The following is a 12,426-nucleotide window of genomic DNA, read 5'->3' as shown; positions in this document are numbered from 1 at the left end:
ATAGTTTGTAGTAGATCACTACTCCTTAAGCGTGAATAAAAACATGTCTCAACTAGAAAGTTATTGGTAGAGAGCAAACCTCTGCCAGGCTGAACAGTTTGTTTTGTATCCCACTGATAGGCCGGATCTGTATTCAGACCTGAACCAAAATCTAATCTGCTTGTTCTTGTCACCTAAGCAACTCATCCACAAAGTTTAGTCATAACTCGTCCATAACTTTTTTTAAATATCATGTTATATATCGCTTTTTGCCCTATCGCTAAATGGTGAAGAATCACTTGAAAGATTATTGGAATCGGATCTGGATCAATGGCAAAATCTAATCAGTTAGTCCTTGTCACACACCCAACCTGTCCACCAATTTCGTCCGAATTTGTCCATATCCATTTGAAATATTCTGCTCACAGTCAGACAAATAAACAAACTAGAAAGCACTCGGTAGAACGCAAACCTCACTGGGCTGAACCGTTTGTTATGTATCCCACTGATAGGCCGGATCTGTCTCCGGACCATAAGTAAAATCTAATCGACTTGTTCTTGTCACCTACCCAACCTGTGCACCAAGTTTTGTTTGAATTCATCCACAACTTTTTGAGATGTTGTGCTGCATATAGTTTTTGGCCCCATCTCTCAATGCTGAAGAATCATTTTAAAATTTATTATCAGATCCAGATATTTGCCAAAATCGATTCAATTCTTCCTTGTCACACACCCAACCTTTCCACCAAATTTCATCCAAATCCATTCGCAACTTTTTGAGATATCGTGCTCACAAACAAACAGATAGGACTGAAAACATAACCTCAGTCCACCTTTGATGGCAGAGATAAAAAGCAAATATTAAATTGTGAAAGGTACAGGAATCTTGTGAAGATAATCTCGTGCTCTTTACTTACCTTCTCCTCCATCCCTTTGTTGTCCACATTTCCTCTCTGACCCAGCCCTCTTTCCTTATCAGCCAGTGCTCTTTATCTGCTTTTCAATTCTGTTGCTAAGTAATGCTTTTCCAAAAGCATTTTACCATTGATATACTTGTATCAAAAAAAGACATCCCCGTCCACCCACCTCACAAGGAAACTCTGTGCATATGTGTGTGTAGGTCTGAAAATCATAGAAAAAGTGCTAATCCGTCACCACATCTTGCATGCAAGCTGGGGGTATCCCCAGAGTCAAGTCATAGGCACAAAAAAATCATCCCCTCAAAATGCCCCTCCCCACAAGGAAATTCTCTATGTATGTAGGTACGTCTGAAAATCATGGGAAAAAATAGCTGGCCAACCTCCTTGGCCCGAAATTTGTTGTACCACATTATTTTCACACGAAGAATGTCAATGTCACAATAAAAACTTTCAATAAGGTCGTTTGGCCCAACATTGTCATGGTGCACCTACAAGTTAATTTTTGCTGCAGCTGTAAGTATCAATTTTCTTGATGGTTTGACCCCATGACCACTCCTTTTTGCATCATGATGATTCATATTGTTGCCGAAGAAGTTTGTAGGCAATTGTGCACAATCTTGGATGTGTTTCCACTCTGACGCAAGATACTTGAATGGCTCATTTTTCCCAGTAAGCTGGTACTCTTTTTGCCAACCTCGTAAGGATTACAGGCTGACTGAGTCACTTCATGGTTCACTAAAATCTAAATTACCCCATCTTGATCAGTTGACCTAACGTGTATTATATATTATACCCTTTTCATGGTTTAGCTGATCTGATCTAATAACAAGCTTTTTTTTATTTTAAATTTAATGCATTTGCTTCTTTTCTCCCTTCCCTTCCCCACTGTCTGCTCTAAAATGAAGGTTATCCGTCATCCGGATCATGTAGCCTCCACCGTATTCTTCTGGGCTCATCATGAAAAGCTTGTCGTGATTGATCAGACACTCGCCTTCCTAGGAGGTATTGATCTTGCTTATGGTCGGTGGGATGATCATCAGCACAGGCTCACTGATGTTGGGAGCGTCGCACAGCGAATCAGCCCTGTACAGGTCTGTTAAATGAAAGTAGATTATTTATTTATTTGTCGTGTTTTGTTTTAATCCTTGCATTGATGCAATATATATAAATGTGGTTTATTAATGCTATTTTTGGTGTTGCAAGCCGGATGTCCAAAAATTATGGCAATAAATTAACTGTTAGTAATGATTCAATCCATGCTTGCTGTCATGGAGTGTGACGTACAACCAAACTTGAAATTGCTCAAATTTGTACAACATTGTTATGTCTGCTGTTGTAAATGGCAACTGAAATAAAAGCGGGACACCACTATTCGGAATGACACCATTGAACTGCCACATTTCATGCTGTGGAAATTACTGCAAGCTGTGATGATCACAACAAATGTGATTGGTTATTTGTGTTATATATATACACTACTGGTCAAAAGTTTTAGAACACCTCAATTTTTCACGTTTTTATTGAAATTTACGCAGTTTAATGTCCAGTGAAGAACCTGAAATGGTACAAAGGTAAGCAGTAAACTGCTCGAGGTTAAAAAAAAAGTGTAGGTTAGCAAAAAAGGGAAAATAATGAAAATTGCAGTTATATTGTAAAAAAAGGCCTTCTTCAGGGAATAAGTAATGGGTTAACATCTTACAGCTGTTCTGCAGCAATGTAAGTTAATTAAACCTTGAAAGTTTATGCAAACAATTCCTACAGGTGTCCCAACCTCTGCTGATTACTTGATTACAAACCCCCTGTCTGTATAAAAGCAGTATTGGAACAGACTGTTATTACACCCTCTGAAGCATTATTTGGACAATAATGCACTGCAGGAAGTAGTATATTGGAAACTGGAGGAAACTCTGACAGGAAGAGGTCTGCAGACCCAAAGCCACAACACAATCAGAAGACAAGTTTCTGGGAGTCAACAACTTGCGTGATAGGTGGCACACAGGACAACAGCTTCAAGCACAGCTTAACACTGGTCGAAGTAAGCAAGTCTCAGTTTCAACTGTGAAGAGAAGACTTTGAGCTGCAGGTTTGACAGGTCGAGTGGCAGTAAGAAAGCCATTGCTAAGATGGCAAAATAATAAAAAGAGGCTTGCCTGGGCCATTAAGCACTGCCAGTGGACTACTGAAGACTGGAAGAAGGTCTTATGGACCGATGAATCAAAATTTGAAATCTTTGGTTCATCACACAGGGTTTTTGTACGCCGTCGAGTAGGCAAAAGGATGGTTCCTCAGTGTGTGACACCAACTGTCAAACATGGAGGAGGAAGCGTGATGGTCTGGGGCTCTTTTGCTGGATCCAGAGTCGGCGACTTGCACAGAGTGACTGGCACTCTGAACCAAAAGGGCTACCACAGCATTTTGCAGTGCCATGCAATACCCTCTGGTATACGCCTGGTTGGTCAGGGGTTCATCCTACAGCAAGATAATGACCCTAAACACACCTCCAGGCTATGTCAAAACTACCTTCGAGGAAAGGAACAAGATGATAGGCTTCAAATCATGGAATGGCCAGCACAGTCTCCAGACTTAAACCCCATCAAGCTGGTTTGGGATGAACTGGACAGAAGGGTGAAAGCAAAGCAACCTACAAATGCAACACATTTGTGGGAACTTCTGCAACAGTGTTGGGAAAAACTTCCCAAACAATATTTGATTTCCATTGTAGAAAGAATGCCACGAGTGTATTCGGAGGTTATATCTGCAAAAGGTGGCTACTTTGCTGAGTCAAAAAATTAAATTAAATTTTGTTTAACAAAATGATTCTGTGATTTATTTTTTTATCTCCAATTGTATATTTGTTCTATGCTTAATTTCAGAGTACATTGAGACATTAAACTGTGTAAATTTCGATAAAAACTGGAAAAATTGAGGTGTTCTAAAACTTTTGACTGGTAGTGTGTGTGTATATATATATATATATATATATATATATATATATATATATATATATATATATATATATATATATATATATACAGTGGAACCTTGACTTACGAGTGCACCAACTTACGAGTTTTCCGAGATACGAGCCGTCACTCGGGCGGTTTATTGCTTTGAGATGCGAGCCGAGATCTGAGTTACGAGCTTACGCTACCCGCCACCACCAGGTGGGTTCCGGTCACGTGGTTATCTTGCCGTGCAAGTATCTCTGCCGTATATCGCTGCTGCTTTGTTTTCGCATTTTGGTTATTTTGGAAAATTTCTTAGTTTTAACCATGGGTCCTAAGAAATTGAGTGCCAAGGGAAGAGAGGATGATGTGCTTGGATATAAAACACGCAATCGTCGAAAAACATGAGCGAGGTGTGCGTGTTGTCGACTTGGTGAGGCGGATGTGAAGGCAGCTGAAGATTTTATTATAACTTTTGCCGAACTGATAGAAGCCGAACGATACATCCCCCAGCAAATCTTCAACTGTGACGAGACAGGGCTCTTCTGGAAAAAGATGCCGAGGAGGACGTATATAACGGCAGAGGAGAAGAGCATGCCAGGCCACAACTTGTTCAGAGTGCCGGCGATAGCTCGCCTTCTCTTTGTGGAAAACACGGTGAGATCCTTAACATCCAACAACTAATGGGACGCAAACGGGGCGCCCAGTTTAGCGGTACACACATTGATGAATCACCCTGCCTGTGATTCACCCATGACAGGTTATAGCTGGGTCGGGATTCAAACCCAGGCTGGACAGTTTAGAGTCAAGTGTGCGTACCTCCAGTCCAGGCCATCCTGCCAACTTGTATGCTGCATACAGGTGAAATATAAAGCGCGAGATATTTTTATATATACTGTATATTTAAAAAAAAATTGGTGTGGTTTTTGGCGGGCTGGAACGGATTAATAGCATTTCAATGCATTTTAATGGGGAAATTTAATTTGAGAAACGAGCAAATTGAGTTACGAGCTCGGTCACAGAACGAATTAAACTCGTAAGTCAAGGTTCCACTGTATATATATATATATATATATATATATATATATATATATATATATATATATATATATATATATATATATATATATATATATATATATATATATTGATATACAGTATATTGATATATATATATATATATTGATATATATATATATTGATATATATATATATTCATATATATATGTATATTGATAATGATAAAGCTCACAGTGTTAAGTGTGGAAAAGTTCTGAGGAGATTGCGGCTGGCTCAATAGCGCAGTGGGCTGTTGACGCATTATCAACGGAGGTCCGTGGTTCGAGCCCCGCATTGAGTCAGAATTTTTTCACACTTTGCCCCTCGCAAGAATTTGATTCCTGTTTATAAAATTGTGTATGAATTAATTTTCAATGCATTTATACTTATTCACACATACATACGCATGCATATACTTACGCTAACATTCGGGGTCTGCCTAGCAGGCACGTAAGACATTGGCCATGATAAAGCTCGCAGTGTTAAGTGTGGAAAAGTTCTGAGGAGATTGCGGCTGGCTCAATAGCGCAGTGGGCTGTTGACGCGTTATCAACGGAGGTCAGTGGTTCGAGCCCCGCATTGAGTCAGAATTTTTTCACACTTCGCCCCTCGCAGGAATTTGATTCCTGTTTATAAAATATATATATATTTATTTATATATTTCTTTATATATATATATACATATATATATATATACACACACACACACATATATATATATATATATATATATATATATATATATATATATATATATATATACACACACACACATATATATATATATATATATATATATATATATATATATATATATATATATATATATATATACACACATATATATATATATCTATATATACACATATATATAATTTGTTGTTGTTGTTGTTGTTGTTGTGTGTGTGTGTGTGTGTGTGTGTATGTATGTATATATTGTTACAGACACGACTTTGATGTTAAAGTGGGCCGAGCGGAATGGCCGTCGTGTCCGCACAAATTACCCGACTATACTCGACGTTGACGAAGTCGCGCGATGCTGGCTCAATAAGGAAAAGAAGACACCCGGCTGGATTACAATAACACAATACGACACCAATGTTTCAATTCTCAAGTATATTCGTACGGAAAAGGTTAGATTACAGGGGCTAGAGGTATATTACAGGAAGACAGGCACTTAGACACACTCTTATATTAACCCCGGACAGACGACAGACACACGGGACAACGGCTGACTCACACGGGGGTTTGATGGCTAGGAAAGGCAGGATCGATGGCTCAAGGTGCACTCTTGGCTCAAGGCAGAATCGACTCGGTCCGGTCCAGAGATGCGGGGAGGTATCGTCGCGCTGGGGGTGGCGGTGGCTTCTCTCTCCAGTCTCCAAGCTGAGGCGCATCTGACGTCACATCCGGCGCGGGGCCGCGTATATCCGGCGGGGAGTGACACGCCCTCGGCTCGTTAGCTCCGCCTCGTGGAATCGGCACGTTGCTTCTCATTGGGTGCGTGCGGGGGGTTTACCAGGCTCCGCCCTTGACGAGGAGCTGACAAGGAGCCCCTTCGTGGTAACCCCGTGGAGCGCATGGTCTGGAGCTAATCGAGCCGGTGTGAGGACGCATCCTCCCCCGCTCCGCCGCCATCTCCTCTGTTGTTGTTGTAATTGTTGGGGAAGAAGATGGAAGGAGGTATGGGAAAGGTCCTAAACTCACTACTGATGCCATATAATCACATTCTGGTGCAACGAAGAGTCATAATTAATGGAGACGAGGCCTTAACTGACATAGAATAAGAATAACTAGGAAGATGTCCGAAAGTTGTCTACGTGTGGTGCGGTGGACCTGGGCACGACATTTAATGGGGGAATAAGGGGAAGGTCGGCTCTACTGATTGTTATTTACATGCAATGGGACTAGGGAATGGGGGATTGGGGAAAGTTGGGGAGTATTGGAGAAAATAGGGGAATATTTACAAGCGGATATGGAGGCCAAATTCCATATTCGCAACATTGCACCCTTCTCTACCCTCGGGGCGTCCCGACCCGATAAATTTTTACCTACTTTAGTGTGGCACGCAATGTAGTTCCCTCTACTATTAACTCTACCCTGAGTGCGACAGTTTTACAGATATTCACAAATGAGTAAATATGTCCCCCTGCGACGTTGCACCCTTCTCCTCACAGAAACACACCCACAGGATAACCGAATCCGGAAAGAATCCTCAAACTAAACATACAGCCGGTAGGGAGCATTATTTACAAGACTACGCTGCTATTTACACTACGATCCAGGACCTGTTTTTGGAGGAACACATGCAGATGTTATGCATAGAGAGAGAGCGCGCTTGCCAACATCGATACACCAACCCACGAGTGCTCTGTGGCCGACGGCCTTTAATAACGTGCAGAGCACCCTTCCTGAGCATCAAAAGCACCACCCCACCACCAATCGGTGCAGTCACCATTGTTCATTGGAATAAAAATAAATTCGACAACCCCTAACCCTGCAGGTGTCTCTTGCTCTTCTTGTGGTGCACTTGGTGGTGTTAACTATTAGTGGTTCACCTGTATGGCATAGGTGCCACGTTGATCCATAGGTCCATCCCCGGGTGGTGCTTGGCCGCAAACGAACTGCGGTCCATTGTGGGTGGCCACAAACATTGCGGTCCATATGGTGTATCGATCCCGGCAGCAAACAGCGAAAGTGCAGGCCCACAACTGCGCAGCCAGCACCTCTCTCTCCTCTCTCTCTACCCCAAAGCCAGATCCTCGGAGGTGGGAGACAAAAGAAGAAACAAGTGAGTAAGGTGGTAAGGGCGCAAAAGTGCACGCAATGTAAGGTGATGCACACTGGGGGCACATGGGAACCAGGTGAGACAGGTACGTTCCTATCGTACGCCCCCCCCCCCACCAGGTAACCTACATGGCCCCTCCCTTACCCCTTACTGTATCCACAAAACACAACACTACCCATAAACATCTACTTTACAAATCAACAAACATCCCTACTGTCTTCCCCGTTCCTCCCATAAACCAAATTCGTCTTCTCTCCCTCCTAACCAATCAAATTTGCCATTTTCAACTCTCATCAAAATTTGCCATCTCCAACTCAACATCATAATTTGCCATCTCCAACTCATCATCAGTCCCTCCTAAGGAGGGAGAGATGGAATCACCCCAATGTCTCATCCACGTCGTGATGCGTCTCACCAACCCACACAGCAATTCATCTCCTGCAACAAACAAAGAAAACACAGGTGTGGAGTCATCATCATCACCACAGGTAAGTGGCTGCGTATGGTGCGACAGGTTCATCAATCCTAACTATTTCCTAAATGACTTTAACAACTTTACACTACCCGGGGTCTTCCTCCGGCCAAACCATTGGCCCTCTTACACTATGGGTTCTAAAAACCAATTCCCATTGGCCAAACTGTGGTGCTCTTCAATTTGGGGTCTCACTCCCCCGATTCATCTCCCGGTGCCCTCGCACAATTTCTGGGCTGCGGCGTGTACCTCTCCCAGTGGGTCTACCCACCTGCACACCTCCACCACTGCAGTTGCCTCCGAGCTTACCTGCTCCTCACTCTAACCTAACTACCTGGGGCAGGCCCTCTGGCACTCTCCCCACTCGGTGCCCTCTCTGGCACTGGGCTACCCGGGTCCATCCTCCGGATCCTCGGGCCCCATCCACAACTCTACCGGCTCCCAGAGCCCACCTGCGGCCTCACCTGGCCGACATCTTCACAGTGGTGGAGTGCCCAACCAACTACACACACTAACAGGCTACACGCCCAGCCATTTCCACAACACTAATGCACCCATTCACAACACCATTCTGCAACCGCACCACAGATGCCAATATCCAATCACAATTTACCTGTACCCTCTACCTAACACTTACACTACCCGCCCCGGGTACTCGTGAAAGGGGTCCACTCTTCCCCCATTCACACCTTCGCACCATGCACACCACTCCGTACCACTCACTCCAACTCTCTCCACACACCTGTACCTGCACACCTGTGCTCTCACACCTGGTGCCACCTGCACCCTTCTCTCCCCAAGCGCATTCGCGCTGATCCACACACTCACTACTCATACACTGCTCCACACACCTGTCCAGTTGCACACCTGTGCAATCACACCTGTTCAATCACACCTGTTCAATTCTCAAACACACGGCATCATCTCAGCTAACTACTCCCCTCTGAAACTTGCGCTTCCCAGTCGTCCCTGTAAACTATTGCGCTCCCTCGTCATTATCATCCACACTAATCTACCTGCGTCCCCACTACAGGTATCAGTCACTAACTAACCTTAACGTCACCTAATGTCATCTTCGCTAGATCCCTAACAATATAACCTAACCCACCCGGGCTAGTTTTCACTGCCATCAACCCCATAAACCTAGTGCGCATTTGCCCCCACTATGGGAAAGGTGGCAGGGATGCCATCCCACCCCATCGGGGGTCTCTCACTACCAATGTTGCACATCCAATTGCAACAAATTAAAAATTTGCCAATCACTACCCATCATCTGCCAATCACTACTGCCAATCCCTTGCCAATCATCAAATTTTGTTTTTCTCTAATTTTGGGTCCAAAACACTAACCTCATCACCCAGTTTACTCACTAATACCTCTCGGTGCGCCAATCCCTGTCCAAAGCCCGGCTTCGTAAAACCAAACAATGGATGCTGGTTGTTTTGTGCCAGCGGCTGGATGCGTCCGGCACTCGGTGCAGGGACGGGGGCTTACCCGGGCCGAGATCCCACGCATCACCTCGGCGTGGAGCCATCCAATGTCCCGATCTCGACCTGCCGGCACGTCTCAACAAAACGTGGTCGCCATAACGACCCTTCCTATCGGGCTGCCAGCTCCGCCTAGTGGAGCCTGGACGCGGCCGTTCAAAGCGAGGCCCGGCACGCACCGAGGGCCTGCTTCGGCTAAAAGTCGCTCTAACCTCTAACCCGTGTAACGTCGATGCTTCACCTGGACGCTTACACCCCGCAGCCCGTTCCTTGCTCACACATCTAGCTGTGCCCATGCTCCTCGTACCCTTCCTTACACACCCAGGTACACCCATTCCACTCACAGCCTTGGTCACACACCTGACCACCGAACACTTTGGCACACATCCGTTGGTAGCACACCACACCAACACACCTCTTCGCGCCCCCTCCTCTGTCACCTCCTCTGTGACAATCACAGGTGTGCCCTCATTCGCACACCCAACCATGTGCCTCACCACCAACTCCAGCGTGCATTCCCACTCACGCTCTACCATTCCAGGTGTGCATCCTTCCATCCCAGGTGTACATCCTCTCTCACCTGTCACAACTAACTCACGCTCCATGTCACTCTCACTACTCTCACCTCCATTCTTGACAGCGCACTCACCCTTACTCTTGACAGCGCACTCTTTCCTCATGCACCTGTCCGTCACACACCTTTCTCGCGCACACTCTCCCGTTACACCCTCTGTAACACTCACCACAGGTGGACACTCTTCCTTACTTCTGACAGCGCACTCTTTCCTCATGCACCTGTCCGTCACACACCTTTCTCGCGCACACTCCTGCGCACACTCTCCCGTCACACCCTCTGCAACACTCACCACACCGCGCTTCCACGTGCTCCCTCGCACACACGCTACGACCGACTCACTCTCGCCAGCACACTCACTCCTTGGCACGCACTTTTTCCTCACACACCCCAGAGTCGGACTTTCTTGCACACCTCCATTTTCGCACACCAGACCTGTCGCACACTTCACCAACGGCCTCTCACGAACACCCGGGTCCATCTCGACCCCCAAGCTTATTAAATCACCTGGCGCATCATACGCACGACCATATTGGTCACCACTTACACCGGGTCCTCTTTCTCTTCGCTTCTCCTCCATCACCTGCGAATCCCTCATCCGGTTAATGAGCACATCATCACGATCCGAACACAGACTCTGGACCAATTCTTTTACCTCCTCTTTTATCTCTTTCTTATCCTCTCTCCGTCGCTTTTTAATTTCGCTCACCCCTTCTTCCACTTCTTCTAATTTGTGCCTCACCTCTTTTATTCCCCGGTACGTATCCTCAAGCTCATCCTCTAAGGCTACCTTGACCGTTTCCAGGTGCGTCCTCACCTGCCGGTCCTTCGTCTCCATTACCTCTACCACCTCGTCCAACCTCGCTGTCAGTCCCTCTCGTACCATCTGACATTCCCTCTTCGTCGCTACCAAGTCATCTTTTAGTTCTTTCTGTGTCGCCTTTAAACCTCCTAATACCGCAGTGTTCCTTTGAACCTGCTCCACTAACTCCGTCTGTCCCACCGTCAGCTGCTCCACCTCCTGCGTCAGGTCCTCTATGCCCCCTGTAACTTTACAGTCCCCTTTCTCACCTCTTTCTCCATGTGCTCCTCACAGTGCCTCACCTCCTCGCGCACTCCTCCGACCTCCTCACTCACTCCTCTTCTGATCTCCTCTCCCATCACTTGCATCTCCTGCCCAGATGCCACCCTCATCTGCTCCATTTCCTCCCTGTGAGCATCCAGTTTGGTTTCTACCCCCATTCTGACCCCCTCTATCTGCTGCTCCATTTGTTTAACTTCCCTTTCCGCTTGGTCCCTCATGTCCCTCAATTTGCCTTCCATACTGTTTTCTAACCCCTCTAACCCATTTTTCACTCCCTCTATCTGATTCTCCTGGGCAGCCATTCTATTTTCTACCCCCATTAACCCATTTTTCACTTCTTTTATCCCGTTGTCTAACCCCTCAAAATTATTGTCTAACTTCCCAATTTTCTTGTCTAACTCCTCAAAATTATTGTCTAACTTCCCAATTTTCTTGTCTAACTCCTCAAAATTATTGTCTAACTTCTCACCGGTACCCCTCGCTTCGTCCCTCATTACCCCCATTTGGTTTCCCATTACCCCCATTTGGTTTCCCAAGTCATTCCTCAGGTCTTCACTTGTCTGGACCATGAGCGCCTTTATTTGTTCCATAAATAGGCCCCAATCCATCGGCGGCGCTGCTACGGTCGCGGGCGCGGTGACCAGCGAGGCGCCATTTTGTGCGTTTGCTACCCTCGCTGCTTCGCTCTCCTCACGTCCCTCAATTTGGTCCTGGACCGACCCTGCCTCACTCTCCCCTACCGGACCCCAGCCGTCTTGATCCGCCATAGCGCGACTTGCAAAATTCGAGTTTCGTAAAACAAAACAAATTTCGGCCGCTCCAAATTTTGACCAAATTTTTTTTTTTTTCCTCTATTCGTTTTTTTTTTTTTTTTTTCAAAATTTGGTCGGGCCTCGAATCCCACTCCTGACACCAATTGTTACAGACACGACTTTGATGTTAAAGTGGGCCGAGCGGAATGGCCGTCGTGTCCGCACAAATTACCCGACTATACTCGACGTTGACGAAGTCGCGCGATGCTGGCTCAATAAGGAAAAGAAGACACCCGGCTGGATTACAATAACACAATACGACACCAATGTTTCAATTCTCAAGTATATTCGTACGGAAAAGGTTAG

At 45.5% G+C, this 12,426-nt stretch overlaps 1 protein-coding gene across 1 annotated transcript in view; it reads left to right on the top strand.

Annotated features, from left to right (window-relative positions):
- LOC137413893 (phospholipase D1) overlaps nt 1-12,426 on the top strand; it is a 246,702-nt gene that overhangs the window by 141,403 nt on the left and 92,873 nt on the right. The window contains exon 14 of the mRNA XM_078784018.1: nt 1,805-1,990. Coding sequence (XP_078640144.1) covers nt 1,805-1,990 — 186 coding nt within the window. The remainder of the gene's footprint in view (nt 1-1,804; nt 1,991-12,426) is intronic.

Source organism: Myxine glutinosa, chromosome 1 (assembly GCF_964187855.1).
Source record: "Myxine glutinosa chromosome 1, kmMyxGlut1.1, whole genome shotgun sequence".
Taxonomy (NCBI): domain Eukaryota; kingdom Metazoa; phylum Chordata; class Myxini; order Myxiniformes; family Myxinidae; genus Myxine; species Myxine glutinosa.
This window is presented reverse-complemented; position numbering and strand designations above follow the sequence as displayed.